The sequence below is a fragment of the Scyliorhinus torazame genome, chromosome 5 (assembly GCF_047496885.1).
Source record: "Scyliorhinus torazame isolate Kashiwa2021f chromosome 5, sScyTor2.1, whole genome shotgun sequence".
NCBI lineage: Eukaryota > Metazoa > Chordata > Chondrichthyes > Carcharhiniformes > Scyliorhinidae > Scyliorhinus > Scyliorhinus torazame.
Genome location: NC_092711.1, coordinates 282255471 through 282277345, shown reverse-complemented (window position 1 = coordinate 282277345; position 21875 = coordinate 282255471). Strand labels below are relative to the sequence as shown.

At 43.2% G+C, this 21875-nt stretch overlaps 1 protein-coding gene across 6 annotated transcripts in view; it reads left to right on the top strand.

Annotated features, from left to right (window-relative positions):
- Nucleotides 1-21875, top strand: part of gria3b (glutamate receptor, ionotropic, AMPA 3b) — a 626694-nt gene that overhangs the window by 218735 nt on the left and 386084 nt on the right. For all 6 annotated transcript variants that reach the window (XR_011946682.1, XM_072505636.1, XM_072505635.1 and 3 more), the window contains exons 4-5: nt 17416-17603; nt 21522-21575. Coding sequence is in view for 5 of the 6 variants with exons in the window: in XM_072505636.1 (XP_072361737.1) it covers nt 17416-17603; nt 21522-21575 (242 nt within the window). In the remaining variant the exon portion in view is untranslated. The remainder of the gene's footprint in view (nt 1-17415; nt 17604-21521; nt 21576-21875) is intronic.

Genomic DNA, 21875 nt, shown 5'->3' with positions numbered 1-21875 from the left:
ATTTGTCCCATTGTGGAGCACAATACTGCACACAATTGTACCTGAGATCTTATTAAGTTTTCTATAGGTTTGACATTACATCTTGCCTGTTATATTCTATACCTCTCGAGATAAAACCTAGAATTATATTCTTTTATAGCTTTATCACACTGAGCTGCTGCTGCCTTTAATATCCTGTGAACTGTACCCTCATACCTCTTTGTTCACCCACAGCACCTGCTTCTATTCAGAGTATAATTACTGCTGTTGTTTATTTTACCAGAATGCATCATCTCATGCATGTTGATATTGAATTCCATCCTGCTATATTTTGGTCAATCACCTCATTTTGTCAATATCCCTTAGTCGTTTCCTATGGTTTTCTAAAGAATTTGCTTATATTGATATACTCGCTATATCTTATGGATATTTTCCTGCATGGATCGATAGTTTCCATATATCTTTAGCAATTTATATTTTATCTCCATGTATGTCTTATGCTGCTAATATGTTTCCACCACCTTTATGCTCTTTATCATGTCATGCAATGTCTTTTACGCCCCATGCAAAATCTTCATTCTGCTACTGCAGTCACACTCTTGGACTTTTCTTGCCTCCAAAATAAGGCTTTTGTTTAATACAAGTGTTTGTGTATGCACAGAAACCCCCTTCAAATCAATAATGTCAAAACTGAAGGGTCAAATGGACTCAAAACACTTTGCGGGATTCTCCAGTCTCCGACGTCCCCTCCGAAATACGTACCTAGGAGTACACTGCACACCGTATGGACAGCCTCAGGACGTTACCTGAGGCTCTCCCCGATGCTCCGCCCCCGATGAACCGAGTTCCCATCGGCGTCGGTCGCGTGTGGTATTTATTTTCGGGAACTCAGAATGGCGGCTGAGGACTAAGTCCAGTGCCGCCACAGTCGGGGGCTGAGACAATCCGCAGGCAGGGGGAGCTTTGGCGGGGGTTGGGGGCACTGGTGGGGGTGGTCTGGGGGTGGTGAGCCTGGCCAAAGGGAGTCACTATTTGAAGGCTGTCGCCGTGCGCATGCGCAGCCACTGACCTGGCAATTCTCCGGCCGTATCCGCAGCGAGAGCCGGGTGTTCGACACTGCGTGCCTGTTAGCCCCCCACCAGGCGGGGGATCGGCGGCCGTTTTGCACTGTTTTTTCGGTCGTAAAAGGCCATCGGCGTCAGCACTTGGTCTCAGAATCGGAGAATCCTACCCACTATCTGCTTCTCGCTCCACAGATGCTGCCAGACTTGCTGAGTTTGTCCGGCATTTTCTGTTTTTATCATTGAGAAAGCCATGTGGTTTCCTCCATCTTTTGAAGGGAACCACATACACGACTCTTGACGTTAACCTGTTCCTCGCCCTGCCATTTTCTTCATTCTTTAAAGCAGCTTGCTGATCCTCCAGTTTCCAGTTCTAACATAAGGGGCGGGATTCTCCAGCCGCGCCCGCCCAGCGACCGGAAATTCCCACCCGAAGTCAATGGATCTTTCCATTGTCGGCCTCCCACCTTAATCTACCTTTTCGCTTTGTGCCTATGAATGGATTTCCTGTACATTTCCAGCATTTTTGTTTTCTTATCTGAATTCCAGCATTTAGAGTATGTTCCTTTTAACTTTGAAGTAGAATTTCTCTTTTGTGATACGCAGTGTATGCCCTCTGTTTGCAAGGACACACTCATTCACCTAGCCCAGAGAACAGGGTGCAGGTTTGTAAGAGCCAAGAGTTCGAACTCTTACTTCTGTATAGTGACACTGATGAATAGCGGCGGAAGGCTGCTGGTATATTGCCTTCTGTTGTTCAACCACACCTTGCCTACAGATTAGAAAAAGAGCTTGCAGAATTATCTGGAACCATGTAGCAAGATCCCTAGCTGCCAATGACAGAACCAAATTGGCTGAAGAATCCTCAATAGTGTTCCAGACAACTGTGGATTGTCTCAGCTCAGTTATCAGCTTAATGAGTCAGCCACAGAGGATCGGTTCAGTTTCCATCTTCCACCACCACTTTCATCTCAAAGAGTAGTTGCTTACTTTGCTTTCAACGATTATAATCAATGGTTGGTTTTGGGGCTGTTGCCAAGTGTAGGTTTGGGTCCTCCTTAAGCAGGCTGAAAGTACCAACAACTCATGCCAGGTTTAAATGTGTATGATGTTTAGGTCTTCCTCACAAAAAAGAGCAGTTGCTATCCTGTCATTGCTCCATTATAAATGATGCACTTCATGACTAGATGGCAAAACTTTAAATAGATCATTAGCTGCCTGGGAAGTGATTTAAAAAATCACACACAACAGGTTTGTTGCGATCAGGTGTCTTTTTTTTGCTGTACCCGATCAAAGCTTCACATTTAGCAAGTTTCAAGCCATGTTTCTCGCAGGTTAGAAAACGGGTAAACTGGGCATTTAGCTGGGTGTGTTACAAATGAGGAACATGTAGCCCAAGGAGTTCAAATCTTTAAAGGCTATGTACATCATAGACTGTGGTATCGGTATTAACTAAAGGTGGCTCTGCTAAACCCTGAGATTTTAGAACAGTTTTATTTCCTTCTAATGCCCTAAAGTAATGAAACATCCTAGCAGTGCCCAAAGGGTATCTATCAAATGCATTACAAGGAGGAGCTCCTTATGTCTGCATATTTCACATAATCTCTTCAATATCAATAAAATCAAATTGCGTCGAATGCTGAAACAGTCTACAGATTTGTGCTCTGTGAAGTACCTTCTACCACTCCACTGAAAAATGTAATAACCAAAATTACTATTTCACCTTTTATTCCCAGCAAATTAAATAATTTAGTCGGCAGAGAAAGGATAAGGAAATTGATTTAAGGTTATTAAGCAGCCAGTACTTTAGCTTGTCTGGGAAAGGTCTGTAGCGATCATAAAAGTGGTATTAAATAACCGAAAAGGAAAAGAATACAAGTTTTAATTTCCGAGTTACTTGATCAATGCTCCTCAGGCATTTTGCAAGGTTGTCAGCCATTTTACAAGTCTACATGTGACGAGTTCATCTCTGGACAAGACACTACAGTTACGGCAATGCAGAAGTATGTCTTTTAAATGAATTAACACCTTGACATCTGGTAAATAGCTCAAATTTTCCAAATTAGAGGAACACAAAATGTAACATTATTGTTATTTTACATTTCTTTGGGAAATAATTGAAAAGTTTGTTTTTCATTTTTTTTATTCGTTCACCAGATTCTCTGGCCTCCCGTGACGCGTCTATTGTTAGCGGGAGGCAGCACGCCTTTGGCCAGCGTCAGGATCTTCTGGTCCCGCCACTGGGAAACCCACGGCAGGGGTGCACCGTCGATGGGAGCATAAGGTCCTGCCAGCATGAACAGCCGGAAGATCTTTTGTCTCTCGTGCCTTGTATATCCTGACACAGGAGAACATCAGCCTCCAGTTCTCAGTAATACTGTGAATTGGTTCCAATTCCAATGAAATAAGCCTGCCTCTAAATTAGAGTTTTTAGCAGTGTGAAGACACTCAAAACAGAAATAGACACTGGCTGATCTTGTCCTGTTTCACAATGCTCACTGGCCCTTCTTTTCCTGTCAATCTGCTTAGTCGTCTCATAAATACTTATTCAGAAAAACATATGCATATTGGAGAGTTGCAACTATATCAATAAACTATTTAGAATTAGATTCCTGGAGCTGTCCGATGAAGAGCTAACAACGTGAATGACCAAATTAATTCAATCCGTCCTTACAGACTTAACTCCTAACATCACTGGATAACTACTCTGAATCTCAACATGACTAACCTACACAGCTGGCACTTGCTCCTAAGTCATTCGAATTGGGGTCAGTGAGCTGAGACTCCTGTTGGACATTCTCAGGTAGCTCACTGATGAACATTTCAGGTTGCTGCAAGGCAAGGGTGACCAAGCTTGCGGAGGAGTAAGTGATCAACAAGGGGAGGGTTTGAGAGGGAGGAGTGACCCAGGAAAGGAAGAGCAGAAATCCAAGGCAGGGGCAGAGGTAGGTACGGAGAGCTGAACAGGAAGGGTGGAGAAGTGGCAGCCTTCAAAATGCAGTTGAAACTGGCAGCTGGAGTGTCCTTCTCCTCCTGGCTCCACATTCAATTAACCTTTTTGTTAATTGCCTTTACTCATGGAGGTCTCCAGTGATCACTTTAAAGACCAAGTTTTCCTGAGTACAGCCATCCAAGCTCTTTATGTCTGTCTCCTTTAACAGATTTCTGCAAATCCTTTGGAGGGCGAACTTGGCTTCCAGACGTTGCACAAAACAGAGCACAGCAGTTTGACCGCCCATTTGTGCCTCATCCAATTTTCTTTTCCACTGAGGCCAATTGAAATCAAGCAGGAAGTAGAACAGGCATCCAGTTCACTATCACTCATTTTGCGATGCCATCAAAATCCAATTTGACCTCCCCTGACATTGCTGAGCTCGACAGCAAGTCAAAGACTTGACCCGTTACCTTCTTACCTAGCTCTTGGTGCAAGAGGATTGACTTGTCATGCTAGCAAATCACTCTGTTCTTGAGAGCCAACAAGAGAACAAAGAAATTTCAACAAATTGGGGTAGTTTCTGATTGGAGCACAGTCAGGAAATTGCAACCAAAATATGTTCAAAACTACTCTAATTAGCATGAAATTGAATCATTTAGCACTGCTTACAGCCTGTGTATGCAGATATATCTTTTATTTTTTCCCTCCTGGGTTGCTTTGGCTTTCTTATGTGTCTGAAAGCAGGAACTCATTAGGGGAAAATTGGTGTAAGGGAAGGACATTGAAGGGGTTGACAGCAACGGGTTTAAGGTGATACCATCCGAAGGTTGCTCATCATGCCAGATGGCAGGATGAGTGTTACTGGGAGGTGAGAGTGGGGCGCAAGGCAAGTGATGCCATTATCCTCAATATTTGCGGTGACGCTGGTGCTACAATCTCTGCCACAGCTGGCCCCATGTTGCTGAGGACACAAGAGATGCAGGTGTCTTTGTTCCCCACCTGGCTGTGCTCTCTTCCCTTCAGTACTGTGCCCTCTTATCTGCAAGAGACAGGGAAAATATCAATGGTTGTATAGCAATATGTTTGGATGACTGATTATCTATTCAGGAAAGGCCCAAATTCAATCAATGCTACATGCTAAATTAGCTGACCTCAGCTGGGGCCACGTATTTGTGATGCCCCCAGTTGTAATTTTTAGACTAAGGTCAATTTATTTTTGAAGCAAATTACTACGGAGGCTGGAATCTGAAACAAAAACAGAAAATACTGGACATTCTCGGCAGGTCTAGCAGCATCTGTAGAGAGAGTTTTGACAAAGAGCCACCCAGGCTCGAAACCATAGGTTCGTTCTCTCTTCACAGATGCTGTCAGACCTGCTGAGATTTTCCAGTATTTTCTGTTTCAATTTATTTTAAACCTTTTCTACATAGTCACGAGTGACTGTCCATTCCATTTTCTATGACGCATCTCTCTTTGTCACAACCCAACAAATCTGTACGCACTCTGCCAATAGCCTAAGAGATGCTTTGCCCTGTTGAATTCCAGTAACAATCAATATTACAGGCGGTAAATCAGGGTCTAGCTTGCCTGTATGTTCCATTAAATGATCTGCCAACATTTATTGTCTCGACGCACACATGATAATTGGGGCAAGGTACTGTCCCTAGAAGACAGTAAGAAAAGAATGAAGAAGTTGCAGAAAAAAGAATTATGATTGAATATCATCTTTTAATAGGTTTGCTGTGCGATTTTGTTAAGAAAGAAAATGATCATTTGTGTTGCAGCAGACTGCATAATCGGTGAACTGTCTGGGAGGTTTAAGTAAGTCCAGTATTGTGGGGAGGGCAGAATTAAAATCGATAAATGCATGCATTAACATGGGGTGGTTCAGTGATCCTGTCACTTTAGCTGCACATCATTGGATCACAATGGTCTCTTCCAGTCTTGTGCATTTGCATGTTCCCTCAAACTATTGGATTTAGGAGCTGTTCCAAGCCAACTCGATGCTAATGCTAAGAACACTCACTGCTGAAATCAAGATATACTAAAGTATTTTCAGAAGCAATCAGTGAAACAAAAGATGGTTGATTGTGAGTGAGATCTGGATGGCAGAATGTGTTCTTGTGATGCCTCCACGCCCCAGTCTCCCACTCCCATCGTTTTGAGACAATTTTGTTATATTCTAAAATTGTCTCTACTCGCCTAGCTTGAAAGAAGTGCTACTTCACTGCATGAAATTTGATTTCTGGTTTTGAAACCAGGGAACGTGAGAATTTTTATGAAAGTGCTCCTTTCAAACTAAAAGTAACAGCCATGCAGTTTTGTTCATCCCTATTTAAATAACCATCCAGTTCAAGTGCTTCCTTTGCTAAAGGTATGCTGTCCCCTTGGTCTGACTTTGCTCTTTTTGTTTGAAAACATTTGGAGTTTACAAGTCTGTAGACTGGAGAATAAAAGTATGAATAAGAGAACTTGAGGACCCCCCTCAGATGACCTACCCTCGTCAAAACGCAACGCAAATAAATTAACACAGTAACCAAAAGTTGATAACCTCTTCATTAACACAAATGGGATCGTAAAATAATTAATTTAGGTTTTTTTTTTTCAGAGGATATTTAGTTCTCAATCACTCAACAGTCAGTACGTGATCACTGACATGATGTTAATACTGATTGTGGAGCCTTGTATTTAGCCCAGGGTCTTAAATTAATTGAGATTCAAATTTGAAGAAGGAACATCTCTCCTGAGAGAAAGTGAGGGCATGGATGGCTTTTTCTTGATCAATATTACAAACAGTACACACTTTCAAAGTATCCCTTAATGTACTGACTGAACTGAATGCCATTTCCCCATGGATTTTATGGGCATGATACTGATATTGGGTAAACTTTACAATTCAATTTAGCAGAGCTGTGAATAAAATCTTCTGCAAGCTTCATAAACTACTGCTTAATGAATTCAGGATTTGGCTAGTTATTTCTCTATGATCACATGAGCAAGTCCACTCGATATGAAGTGCCACTTGGTAACATATTTTCAGTGGAAGCTTATAATGTTCAATTAATTGTGCTATTTAATATTTTCTTTCTCACGTAAAGGTTAGTTTTTGCTCGTGCAATATTTGCTGCAAATCTTTTGCAATGGAGACATAGGAAGATATTGACATGTAATTGTATTCTATGACACCTCCTGATCAAAATGATTCCACCAAAAACAAACCTGCAATGTCACATTTGTGTTTTTTTTAAAAAAGTAGTCGAGTGCATACACAGTTGCGTGCTAAGCTGATGTAGCCTGCTGTTCAGCTTTAACTTATTCAGACCATCGTTTCCTTCCCCCAACCCAATCAACAATAAAATCAACATGCATTAATCCTATGCCGATATCATAGGAGAAACATTTCAGATGCTTTTAAATAGCCTTCCTATCTCCTCCACAATCGGTAGCCTGACCACTTACACTGATAGTCACAAATTCTGTTCACCTTTGGGCTGCAAATTTTACCCAATATTGGGATCATGCTCATAAAGGTCCACAGGGAAATGCCTTGCAGTTCAGTCAGTACATTCAAGAGTATTTTGAAAGTGCATACTGCTTGTAATATTGAATCAAAGAAAGCCGTACATGCCCTCACTTTTTCTGAGGAGACATTCTTCTCCTTCGGATTTGAATTTCAATGAATTTCAGACTATGGGCTCAATGCTATAAATTGGAGAGTAAAAGTACAACAAGGGAGCTAAGGACCCTCTCAAATGGACATTACTTCTCTCACCAAAACACAATCCAACTCGAATGACTAAACTACCAAAATGTTATTGTCCTGATAACGTCATTATCAGCTCTAGGAAACTGGAACTGGATTTGCTAAAAAAAAACTAATTTGCAAATAGCAATTTAGATAAAAACTTAAAAATGTGTAAATATATTATTTTTGTGTGTGGGCATTCATCACGATGAAGGGTGATGGCCGTGGCAATAGAACAATTGCACTGAAAAGAAAAATTGCAAATGCTAAAAGTCTACAAAACCATGGGCAACAATCGAAGGAGAGAGGATGGACTAAGGCCTGGATTTTCCAGCCCTGCCTTGGCCGTACCCATCAGTGGGAATGCGATGGGCCAGCCAAAAGTCCATTGATGTTCGTCAGAACCTTACAATCCCAATGGCAAGTGGGGTCGGAGCTTTTGGATGGAAGACTGATTCAGTTCTGATGAAGGATCTTCCCAGAAGTGTTCATTTTGAATTCTCAAATACTGACAGGCCTGCTGCTCTATTTCCTGTCCCTTTTGGTTTCATGTATTTATTGCGATTTTGCTCTTGGTGGAAATTCCAAGCATTTTAGAGTCAGGTGTGGCATGTATTCAGTTGTAATAACTGTGCTCCTGCTGCCAGTGAATCTCAATCCACAGTTTTGAAGTTAAAAACCCTCACTCTCATCAGTGAGCCGCCATTAGTGCCAATCATTTTCATTTAACAGTGTAGCCGGTTGGGCTGTATGTCACTTCGAAAAATAAACACAGATCAATAACGTTTAAATGGCTTTGCAATCTATGTCAGTCTTTTGGATCATCAATCTCACAGCTAACGCGGCGCTGATATTGACACCCCAATATTATTGTGACCTTTCGATTTCTTACATTCTCTTTCCTATGACCTGTCAAGACACAGACTACAGGAAACAGTGTCAAGTTCAGGGTAGAGTTTATTCTGTGACTCAGAGCCAGCATTCATTTCACTTTGGTGACCTTTAGCTGGCAATAATAGAGAAAGGATCTTCAGTTCTTCTGAAAGTCTCCAGAGGGGGAATGACAATACTCTGAAACTGTGTGACACCTATACACGTCAGCTCTTTTCATCGCAATAACTCAGAGGTTCTTTCTATATACTACATAAATGAATCACTAATGGTTGATATAAAGGGAGTGTAACCATTTTTCTCAGCTTTCTGTTTGCAAGAAAGAAATAATAAGGCTGGACAAAGATTAACGCTACACTGCTGAGTTTTATTGTACTGTTTTATTAAATGATCCATTTCTTCTTGCAACCAGCTAGAGATTTATGCCATTGAGCCAAGACTCCACCTGCTTTTTTAAACAACATTCCAGGTGATTAAAAATAAAAGCTATTTCACTCCCTGTAAATGGCCCACATTTTCCTACTAAGTCAGAGGTAACCATCTGCTCCTTCCTGTGAGCCATATTTGTGTTACTGTTGGAATCACTACTCAAATACGAAAGCAGAGAATTAATATCTAACCAGTGCATATTTTAATCAAGTGGTTATCAATAGTAGCAGAAAGTGCACAATGCTTTCGAACCATAGAATTGCTACAGTGTAGAAGAAGGCCATTTGGCCCATCGAGTATGCACCTACCCTCTGAAAGAGCACCGGTAGGCTCACTCCCCTGCCCTATCCCCGTAACCACACTTAACCTGCACACTGTTGGACATTGAGGGACAATTTACCACCTAACCTGAACATCTTTGGATTTAACTAAATGATTTGACCAACAAACAAGAGGAAAATCTGGAACCTGGACTTAAGACCATTACACAAAGCTTATAGGCTAACTATCAGGTTGACTTGTTATGGGTCCGGGTTTACAGAACCCCAAAGTGTTTCATGGAGTTCAACTGACGCACAACTTTTAATAGATTGTGGTGTGGGAAGCACACAGCGTACTCTCCAGGTGTGATACAGCAGAAATGGATAAGTGGTTTTTAAAACAAAGCAATGTTTATTCTATGAATTCAAATTAACTTTTGAAAAACAAACATTGAATATCTTAACACCCATTACTTCAAAGATAACCCCAAAAGACTACAACACTAAATAATCCTTTAAACTGTTCCTTTAAACATCCAAAAGACTTCAAACCTACAAAAATAAGAACACACCAGGTTACATTCAATATAATTATAGTCCTTGGATTGCAGACATCAACAGACCAGCTCTGTGTTTCTTCCTGCAGCGCTCAGCAAAACACACAGACACTCCCAGCTGCCTTCTCAAACTGAAACTCAAGAAAGCAGAAGTGAGCTCAGCTCCCCCCACCCTCTGACATCATTTCAGTAATATGATCAGCTCCATTTCTTAAAGGTACATTGCTTAAACATCCATTTCTTAATGGTACTCTCACATGACAGACTCAAAACATTGTGAGTTCAAGGTCCATAATTTGTATTTGTCCTTTGGTTCCATCTGCCACTTTGCTGTAGTGGTATGGATGTTAAAGATTCCATGGGATTATTGAGAAGAACAGGGAATTTTCCCGGCTCAAAATCAAAATACTGCAGATTCTGGAAATCTGAAATTAAAATAAAAAATGCTGGAAATATTTAGCAGGTCAGGTTGCATCTGTAGAGAGAAAGAGATGTAATGTTTCAGGTCAAGATGATCTGATGAAACATTAATTCCCCAGGTGACCAACTTTTTCTCAATAACAGATTGAATGGTTATCTCATTCCTGCTTGTAATAATAATAATCTTTATTAGTGTCACAAGTAGGCTTGCATTAACATTCCAATGATCTCCTAGTTGCCACATTCCGGCGCCTGTTCAGGTACACTGAGGGAGAATCCAGAATGTCCAATTCATCTAACAAACACATCTTTCGGGACTTGTGGGAGGAATCCGGAGCACCAGGACGGAACCCACGCAGACACAGGGAGAATGTGCAAACTCTGCACCGACAGTGATCCAAGCCAGGAATCAAACCTGGGACTCTGGTGCTGTGAAGCTGCAATACTACCAATGTGCTACAGTGCCGCCCTCTCATTACATGCAAGATGATTGGCATATGTGACTGCAGAACGACAATCACCACACTCTATACGATTCTTTGTGTGTAATGTGCTTTGTGACATTACTGAGAAAATAGACTGGAAATTTTTATCCAATGCACCATTCCAAACATCTATTTAAAATTTGATATAAAAACAAAAACATTTCAAAAGGATTCCCTGCCTTCAAACTGGTCCAATTATTTTCTCTTTGCCCACTCAGTTGGGTAAATTCACCATTTCCACACTTCCAGCTGTGTTTCGATGGAGTTAGAGAGATAGAGCTACAACAGCTTAGCCTTACCTCATTCCCCTTGATCACAACATCCTTCTTGGAGTGAACAAACGATGATAATTGACTCTGTGCCTAAGATCTCACAACCTATTCCTCACCTCTGTTCCATGTGTCAAATACTCTCCAGGATAGTTTTTTCACTGCCCAAGTAATTTCTGAAATGGGTCCAAAGCAGAGGAAAGATGAGTGCCAACTTGTTTCTCCCATTCTCCTGGACAACATTGGAAACACTTCATCTGTGTCTTTTACAGGAGCTGCCCCTCACTGTGTCTGGACAATGCAGTAAGGTATATTGCATGCAAAGGAATATCAAACAGCTTTTGATGAAGATTTCCTTAACAGTGCTGGAGGCAGATCACAAAACTTTATAAACACCCAGCATTGTGATTCCAGATGTGGTGCTAATGTCCCAAATATCTTTCAAAGACTTTATGATGAAAAAGAGTTTTGCAGTTTCAGTAGTTGAATACTATTATTCTTTTGCAATTTGTTATGGAGACTGAGTTTAATACTCTGCCTGCCTTCCTGCAATACAGCTGTTAGGAAAACTATCATAAGGGGCAGCACGGTGGCACTGTGGTTAGCATTGCTGCCTCACAGCACCAGGGACCCGGGTTCAATTCCGGCTTTGGGTGACTGGGGAGTTTGTACATTCTCCTGTGCCTGCGTGGGTTTCCTCCTGTTGCGCTGGTTTCCTCCCACAGTCCAAATATGTGCCTGTTAGGTGGATTGGCCATGCTAAATTTCCCCTCAGTGTCCAAAGATGTGCAGGTTACGGTGGGGTTACGGGGATTGTGCTGGAATGCCCCTAGATAGGTTGCTCTTTCGGAGGGTTGGTGCAGAGTCGATGGGCTGAATGGCCTCCCTCTGCACTGTAGGGATTCTAGGAAGTCCACTTGCCAACTGCTAAAGCTATTCTTCTGACTCTTTCCTGAGCTGATGTTGCCCTATCAGAGAGATCTCACCCACTGTCTGTCCAACCACTTCAACGTACATGGAATAAAAAGAAAAGCCCCATAGTCAAATCAAACCCCTTCTCTTTATTCCTGTCCCATCAATCTTGAGACGCAATGCATCTTTTCTCTGTTGCTACTCTTGTTGGTGTCCTGGTTAATATTATTCCTCAACCAGAGAGATTAAAACAATTATCTGGTCATCATCACGTTGTTCTTTTTTTTGGAAACTTCTTGCGTGCACATTGGCGGCTCCGTTCTCTGTATTGCAACAGTGGTTACATTCAGTTGTGAACAGCTTTGGGATGTCCTGAAACCTTGAAAGGCACAGTATAAATTCAAGTCTTTCTTTGGACTCCTTTGGCTGCTTGGCGCCATGTTGCTGCCCTTTACCAGTTCCCTTCAAAGCAAACATGAGCTTCCAGTTGGCATTGATGCTGCCACCATCCCAGCCCGGGCATCAGAAATCCATGTCGTTCACTTCTGTCACACAAATCACCACTTCCAATATCGTTCTGTTTAAAAGCAGTCCATATGAAAATGCTGCTCTATTTGATGAAAAGATTTAGATGGAGCATATTGAGAGCAGCTGATTCCAATGACTCAAGGGTCAAAAATCAGAGAGTCCAGACATGAGATGATTTTTCTTTTATTCTTTCACGGGATTTGAGCGTCGCTGGCAAAGGCCCATCCTTAATAGCCCTTTGGAAGGTGGTGGTGGGTTGTCATCTTGAACTGCTGCAGTCCATGTGACGTAGGTGCACCCACAGTGCTGTTAGGAAGAGAGTTCCAGGATTTTAATCCATAGTGATGGAACAGCAATATAGTTCCAAGCCAAGATGGTGTGTGGCTTGGAGGGGAACTTGCTAGTGGTGGTGTTCCTATATATCTGCTCCGCTTGTCTTTCTATGTGGTAGAGGTTGTGGGTTTGGAAGGCGCTGTCAAAGAAGGTGAGTTGCTGCATCACCCCTGGTACATGCTGCTGCCACTGTGCAGCAGTAGTGGAGGGAATTGTTTACAATTTACATAGATGATTTAGAGTTGGGGATCAAGTGTAATGTGTCAACGTTTGCAGATGATGCTAAGATGAGTGGTAGAGCAAAGTGTGCAGAGGACACTGAAAGTCTGCAGTGGGATATAAATTGTTTGAGTGAGTGGGCAAGGGTCTAGCAGATGGAGTACAATGTTTGTAAATGTGAGGTCATCCATTTTGGTAGGAATAACAGCAAAATGGACTATTATTTAAATGGTAAAAAATTGCAGCATGCTGCTGGGCAGAGGGACCTGGGTGTCCTTGTGCAGGAATCTCAAATGTTGGTTTGCAGGTGCAGCAGGTGATTAAGAAGGCAAATGGAATTTTGTCCTTTATTGCCAGAGGGATGGAGTGTAAAAGCAGGGAGGTTATGTTACAACTGTATAGGGTGCTGATGAGGCCACGCCTGGAGAACTGAGTACAGTTTTGGTCTCCTTACTTGAGAAAGGATGTACTGGCACTGGAGAGGGTGCAGAGGAGATTCACTCAGTTGATTCTGGAGTTGAGAGGACTGGTTTATGAGGAGAGACTGAGTAGACTGGGACTATACTCATTGGAATTTAGAAGAAAGAGGGGGGGATCTTAAAGAAACCTCTAAAACTATGAAAGGACTAGATAAGATAGAAGCAGGGAGGTAATTTTAACTGGCGAGTGAAAATAGAACTAGGCTCAAAATAAGGGGAAGCAGATTTAAGACTGAGTTGGGAGGAACCTCTTCACCCAAAGGGTTGTGAATCTGTGAAATTCTAATGAAGCAGTTGAAGCTCCCTCATTGAATGTGTTTAAGGCAAAGGTAGATAGATTTTTGAAGAGTAAAGGAATGAAAGGTTATGGTGAGCTGGCAGGTAAATGGTGCTGAGTCAACAAAAAGATCAGCCATAATTTTATTGAATGGTGCAGGCTCGAGGGGCCAGATGGCTTACTCCTAGTTCTTATGTTCTTATCAATGAATGTTGATGGAGGTGAATAGGGTGCTAATCAAGTGGGCTCCTTTGTCCTGGATGGTGTTGAGATGTTTGAGTGTTGTTGGAGCTGCATTCATCCAGGCAAATGGAGAGTATTCCATCTCATTCCTGAATTGTGCTTTGTAGATGGTGGACTGGCTTTGGGGAGTCAGGAGGTGAGCTACTCACTGCAAAATTTTCAACCTCTGACCTGCTCTTGTAGCCACAATATTTATACGGCTGATCCAGTTCAGTTTCAGATCAATGATTATCCCAGGGTGTTGATTGGCAAAGGAACTAGAGACAACATAAGGGAAACCTTTTCATGCACTGAATGGCTAGGATTTTGAATTCTCCGCCTGTAGGATGTTGAGACAGATTGAGTGGTAGTCCGTCCTGGAGGGCCCAGGACATCAGGCGGTCAAAAACAGGAGAGGGGCATGGCACTTTCTGGGGCAAACCCTCGCACTCTGACTTTATTGACATTCTCCTGCATATTTCTGAAGAGAGAGACATCTCGCTAAAGTTTTTCATCTTGCATTCATCAGACCAAAGGCAAGACTGCCAAACTTCAAACAATCCCAGCAATATATACTACGGGAGAAAAGATTAGTTGGCAGGTTTATTCTGATTAGCTGAGGCACTGCCATGGAGAAGGCAACAGAAAATTATAGACTCCCCGTGCTTCTGGGTTAATCTATAAAAGGTGAACACATTCCTTTTGTTTGCCGAGAAGCAGATCCCTGTGTAGGTATGTACGTTGCTTCTAGCAACTGTAAATGAGCCACATTAGGAGCTCGACTGGTTATCTTAAATTGGTTGTTAGCATAGCTATCAGTGCACTCAGGATTGTTCAGCAAGTTCTCCCCAGTTGTGGAATCACATCTGACAGTAGACATATTGTTTTGGGTTTTACAGCATGGGCTGGTTGAGTACATGTCTGATATGAACAAACGGAGGAACATGTTGTTTGATTCGGTCAGTCAATCGTTGGGATTTATGGACTATGTACCTGGCAGCACACCAGCACTGCAGTTTCTTCCAAGGAGTTGACTATTATCTGTCAAGCAGGGATAGCACTGAGAAAATAAATGCTTTGAGCATTTCCAGACTGTCACTCTCACTAAAGCAGCTCTCCCGCTTGCCTTGATTGACCCTGGTGAGTTGCTGACTTGTTGGGAGACTGGTGCCCTGATCGTTAAATCCAGAATTGAAGGTCAAACTGGCACTCATCTGCTTGATGAGTGATTTTCCTGCTCTCCTGAGAACGTGGCCAGGTGAAATTCCGAAGAGTGCATGATGGCATGGGGATACTGTCCTGGCATCAAGTTTTGGAGATTTAACTCACCCCATGCACCTATACCCGTGCCTGAAAAAATTCCACCCCTTGTCTCTGCAAGGAGAGGTTGACTGCTGTGCTCATCCACTAGTTAAGTTTGCCCATGGAGATTAGAGGCCTGTGTTTTCAGTAGGATAGAATGGCAAAGGAACCGAGGATGGGATCGCAGGAGAATGTAAAATTAAATTCCAGCTGTATTATTAATTTTGTGACATTGCTATGTGCAAGTAGCAATTATCATTAATTTATTGCTGCTGGATTGGAGTTTTGGCTGCCTGTGCCCCGTTTTATAATTATCGCATATTTGTACCAATATGGTTATGATATAGTTGTACTTGCATGTATTATTGCTCGGAACTGCCTGCATTATAATAGCATAAATTATTGTTATTTTGGTACATCTGTGTGTGTCTTGGGAATCAGAAAATGTGAGAGATAGAGTTATACTTTAATAAGGGATGACAAGAGTTGCACATGCCATTATTTTCTTTCGAAGTGCAATTAGGCACAATCGAATAGCCACGCTGCGCCCGAAAAGCAGCTCGCCGCAGCGTCGCGAGGCCGATAGAAGCCGGGAGACCCCGGTCCCGGGATCCACTAGGCTCGCAACGCCTCGCGAGTCTAACGCAATCTCATGAGATGTTGCAATGTAAATTCGACTCATTATGGGCGGGATCACTTTTTAGTAAATCTGCATATTAAAGTAAGACAGCTGGTATCACTTTAAGGTGCAAATTTACTTGTTACCCGAGGTGTGGGATCTACCCCATTCGCCTCAGAGATCTTTGGCAAGTGCCGTTCAATACTGGTCTCCCAGGGGATTGAAAGCTCCCGGGTGCATGCCCTCTTGGCAGGGTGACACCCTGGCACTGCTGGTGCCAGTCTGGCACCCTGTCAGTGCCACCTGGGTGCCAACATGGCACTGCCAAGGTGCCCTTTCAGAGGGCCCTCCCATAGGGTGTCAGGCCTGTTGAATGTATGCAATTGAGTCATTAGGACTCATTTGAATTTATTTACATGCTCCCGCTGGCATGCAGCATGGACCTCGTTCCTGCCAGCAGCTGAGGGTCGGAGCTCGTCATCAGGTCGGCACCCGGCGTCCATCGCGATTTTGCCCCAACGCCCGTCCCATTGTGGAACGTGATCCGGGTGTCCCAGGACGGAGAGTCTTGCCCATTAACTTTTTTAAATATTCTCAATTACTCAGCAAAGCAGTAAGAAAATGCACTTTAGTCATTGCAGTCCAGATTTTTTAAAAGTACAACCTTATAATAACTGGCCAGAGTGTTGCAACAAATACCAAATCGAGTCTCATGTTAGTAGCATAAATGCTGCCCGTCAGTCAACTTCATTTCCACGTGATGTCACAACATTACTGCTGCACCAGCTCCTGACTTGATATAGTTGTCACAGTCCAGAGTGTCAGTTTACCTGTCATAAAACTGACAGTCCTCCTAATTGACATCAAATGAAAATGCAGGTTACTCCCAGGTGGGGCAGAGGTAGTAGAACTTGCTCAGTGCTGAATTTCTTTTTCCCCCTACAAGGATGTACATAAAACTGTAGTCACAATGTTGAGAGACCGTCTGAACAAGCTCAGTTGGAAGATGCTCACAGTTCAGAGTTGTAGGCATGGTCAATTTTGAAGGTGGTAATTCGTTCAGGCTGAAGGATATGATGGACGGCCATAAAAGATTGAGGAGACTTGGACATAAAGTAGCAATGAATGTAACTTACTTATGCCCAAATTTCTGTGATCTGTTAAGCATGTAATTGGCTTTTGCCAAGATGATGCATATCGCTGGGCTCAAATCCAGTGGAACGACCAGGCTTTGCTTTTCATTACATAGTTCGCATTATGACCGACAAGAACTTTGGGTCAGTGGTGTGTAGCACAAATCTGAAATAAAGCTCTTCTACAAAAGCAGTGCATTTGACATTATAAACAAGATGTTCCTCAGTTCCTACTTGCACAACAGAAACAACTGGAAAGCATTGATTCTGCCAAATAACAGTCTGTACAAAATCCATTTTTTCTTCAAAGAAATAATTCAGCACTTCCGCCTCAAATCTGTGCTTCTTTTCCTTTGTCAGGGTATTCCATCCTTCAGGTAATCATGGAAGCTGCCGTTCAGAATAACTGGCAAGTCACAGCAAAATCAGTTGGAAGCATCACTGACGTGATAGAGTACAGGAGAATCTTCGAGGAAATGGACAAACGACAAGAAAGAAGATATTTAATAGACTGTGAACTAAACAGACTGAATGCTATTTTGGATCAGGTAACTGCTATTTGTGTAATATCTTCTTTAACAAAAAAATAAATAAATGATTACTTTGTACTCGCTGTAGTGGCACTGTGATCCTGTTAAACCTAGTGTTGGTAATGCAATAGCAGGCCTTTCTGTTCTAATGCAAAGCCACATCCATCCTCACATCCCCAACGGACTACCTACTGATAATGTCCAATTTACTCAGCAAGAAACCTGTAATCCTGCTCTCTTCCAGTTCCTGCTTCAAATGCACATATAAGAGGATCACTCTAATAGCATTAGCGTTGGTGCTGCTGGTTGTGGAAGATTGTGAGCTCAATTGAATAATATGGTTTTGAAGGTCAACTCACAGGGTTTATAGCCGTGGTCATAATGTGTTACTTACATCTACTTTCATCCTGCTTTTCACTGCAGCTCTCAAAGTAGAAATAAGTCTCTCTATACGCAGGCTGTTGTGAACCCACTGCATCACTTGGATTGATTACTTCCTTTGCTTCATTGATAAGATCTGATCAGATGGTTAGCTCCTCAGATCAGTAGAAGAGCAGCAGAGGTGCACTAAGGCCTCACGTAAGAGTGAGTGAAAAGTGTAATTGTGCAGCCAACTCAAAAGGGAGAAGGATATCGCTGCTTGGAGGCAGTCTGGTTCCTGAAGATGCTTTTAAAATCGGAGCATCACCGACAGTCAGACTTTTGTTGCAGGCGTAATTAAAATCCCTTTGTGGTGCCGTTGACAAAATATAACGTAACCATGATGTCAGAAAAAACATCTTTCAGTGCCATAATTATCATTAATCTTACCCGAAGCTGTAGAACTCTAGTTCCTTCCACTTGAATATATTTGAAGCAATGTATGCTGTCTTGTATTGAGCTACATTCACAAGAAATTGCATTTTGTACTGTGTTGAAGAATTTTTTCAGTGCATCCAAAAAATGGTTTAGACAACATTACTAATGACACATGTTAAAAATTAAGTGAGCAAAAAACATGATCAATAGACTGTCTTTGAATCTGGCAGAAAAGACCATCGATGCTGAATGTTGAGAGAAATTACATTATTCAAGTGTCACACGAAAGGGTTTGGGGCTTTACCATAGAAAAATGTTGATGCTGCTAGATCAAGGGATAGGAAAAAAGAACAAGGAAATGGGGGGATGTAATATGAGAAGTATTAGTTGCCAGCCACCAGGATAAAAGGCCCATAGAATAAAATAGGGAGAGACATAAAGCGTTGGTAAAAGCAGGGTGACTTTCTGCATCCCTTCTGGCAGCACTGTCCCACCCTGTCGCCCCAATGTGGCACAGTGGTCAGGCTTGCTGCCTCACAGCTCCAGGGTCCCGGGTTCAATTCTGGCCTCGAGTGACTGTCTGTGTGGACTTTGTACGTTCTCCCCGTGTCTGTGTGGGTTCCTCCGGGTGCTCAGGTTTCTTCCCACAGTCCAAAGATGTGCAGGTTCGGTGGATTGGCCATGCTAAACTGCTCCTTACTGTCCAAAAAAAAGATTTGGTGGGGTTACTGGCTTACGGGGATAGGGTGGAGGCATGGGCTGAAGTAGGGTGTTCTTTCCAAGGGCTGGTGCAGACTCGATGGGCCGAATGGCCTCCTTCTGCACTGTAAATTCTATGATTCTATGATCCCTGATTACACAGCAGGAATTGGGCTTTAAGACATTGGAAACATTGAAACTTCGTCTAGATTTTGGAGATATGTTTCCAGAGAAGCCATATTTCCGTAACTCAAATTATCCCTGTCCATTCCTACTTTCCTATCAAGTAATTTTATTTTAAAGTGAGAAAACCAAGCTTGAAAGGCCAAGTATCACAGCGCAGGGCACTATCAAAAAGGCAGGAATTGAGGTAAATCAAGGTTTAATCCAGTCCATTTTTTGAGGAGTTCCCTAGCACAGCAGATCACCAATGGGTGGTGTCTACAGAGATTGCTGGAGTTCATCCAATATAGTTTCACACAAGTGATTAGTAGCAAAAATGGAAGTGCCCAGAATTGGAAATAACCTTGAGCAATGGGTTATTAATTGGTTGGAAGGAAAGAGACAGAAGCTAGGGATATAGGACACATACTCTGATTGGTGGACGGTGGCAAATAATGATTTCCAAGGACCTCATTGTTAAGTTCTCAGCTTTTAACGACATAGAATTAATGACATGGATCAAGGGATGTAGGGATAGGGTGCAGTCTGGCACACCTGAACCAAGAGGCCTGATATCAACTTGAAATTTGTCCTCAGGCCTCGGCCGGGTTTCTCCCGCAATTGGCCAATTGACGCCAAGAGCAGCGCGTACCAGTCCGGCGTTGGGCCGCTCAGAAGTTGATCCTCCGCACTTCCAGGGGCTAGGCCAGCGCCGGTGGGGTTGCCTCCACGCCAATCAGCGCCGAAGGGCCGCCGTGGGCTGGCGCGAGATGGCGCATGTGCAGAACCACCGGCGCCGGCCATGGCGGAGTCTTACAGAGGCCGGCGCGGAAGGAAGAAGTGTCCCCACGGCACAGGCCTGCCCGCAGATTGGTGGGCCCCAATCATGGGCTAGGCCATCTCGGGGGCCGCCCCCGTGGCCGGATCGACCCACGCCCCCTCGAGGACTCCGTTAGCCGCCCTCCAAGCCAGGTACCGCCGGGATGGACCATGTCCATTTCATGCCGGTGGGACTGGCCGAAAACGTGCAGCCGCCCGGCCCATCAGGGCCCGGAGAATTGCCGGGGGGGGGCCGCTGCCAACAGCCCCCGACCGGCGCGGTGTGATCCCCACCCGAAAACCAGCACCGGAGAATTCGGCAGCTGCCGTCGGAGCGGCGGGTCGGGATTCACGCCGCCCCCCAGCGATTCTCCAACCCGGCGGGGGGGTCGGAGAATCCCGCCCCTCATTCAAATTTTATGCCTGTTGGCCAATTATAGTCAGATTGTGCATTAAACACACTGAATACTGGGCCACTTGTCTTACTAACCGCAGCCCAATAGGTCCCGGGAGGAGGCTGGAATGGAAAACAGGATAGTGGGGCAACCATGACGACTGGAGCACATCTGCTCCACCAAAAATAGTTTTCAAAGGAAGTTTTAACAACATGGATTTTTAATTGGCGTTCACAAGAACCATTTAGTTCTGAGCAGAACAGCCAGGATCCTGTTCCATTTGTCAGACACTAATTCATAGAGGAGTCCTTCAACATGCAGTAGGCTGCTCATTGACATACATAAGGGGTCTTAGATCTATTGAAATTGTCTGCCTGGGATACCCAGAAAAAATTAGTCTAAAGAATACAGCTGTGAGACAATTGCCTGGGTAGATTGGGTGCAGGCCACCCCACTGCTAACTTTGTGTGCATTGTGCCCTTTTTACCCCCAAAATTGTATATTCAAGTTTGTAGATCGCACTCTGGTAAGAAATATAGCATGCTGTGGCGACAGAAACAGGAAATTACAAGGGGACACAGTGGATAAGCAAAACTGTGGCAGTTGAAGTTTGATGTTGCTAGTGTGGGGTCATGAAATCTGAATCAGACTAGTTTCTTAATGGTGCAAGGCAAGGAACCATGAGGCGCAGAGGGGTGCAACTGCAAATGTACACAAATCACTAAAAATGGGTGCATCGAGTCAAAGCTTGTGCATAGAGTCAAAAGGTAAAGTAAAAACCTAATGGATTCGTGACCTTTCTATGAAGCTGGATTTGAGGTAAATGTGAAAAGGTTATGCATCATTTGTATAGAGTCTTGGTCAGATTTCATCTATGCACTGCATTCAATTTTCAGAACTAACCCGAATGAAAGAAATATTGGCCTTGGGAGACCTTGTACAGCCCTGATTCACCAGAATAATACTCCTGTCGCATTGTGTTGGCGAAAACATTTGTAGTGCGAGTGCACTTTCACATTTGTTCAAACATTTTCACAAACTACTCTCTTCTTTTTTGAAACAGGCAGTAAATGTTGGCAAGAACATCCGAGGTTACCACTACATGTTGGCTACTCTGGTAAGTGTTTCCTTTGTGGTTGATTGAATGATGGATATTTGGCAAGGCAGAGCCAGAGGATAGCTAAATGGTACATGAGTTAGAAATTGAACTTTCACCTCAGAGTTCACCTCTAACCGAGTCTAATGGGCAGTTTACTGGGAAGGTCCAATTGAAGTTAATTTTGGAACTCAGAATTCAGTGCCCAAGTGATTATTGTCCCACAGCACCTAACTGACATCAATCGTCAAGCAAACAGACCATAGACTAAGTTGTGTAAGGTGTGAAAAATGTTGCCTTTGTGTAGCAGAGAGTCTGCTT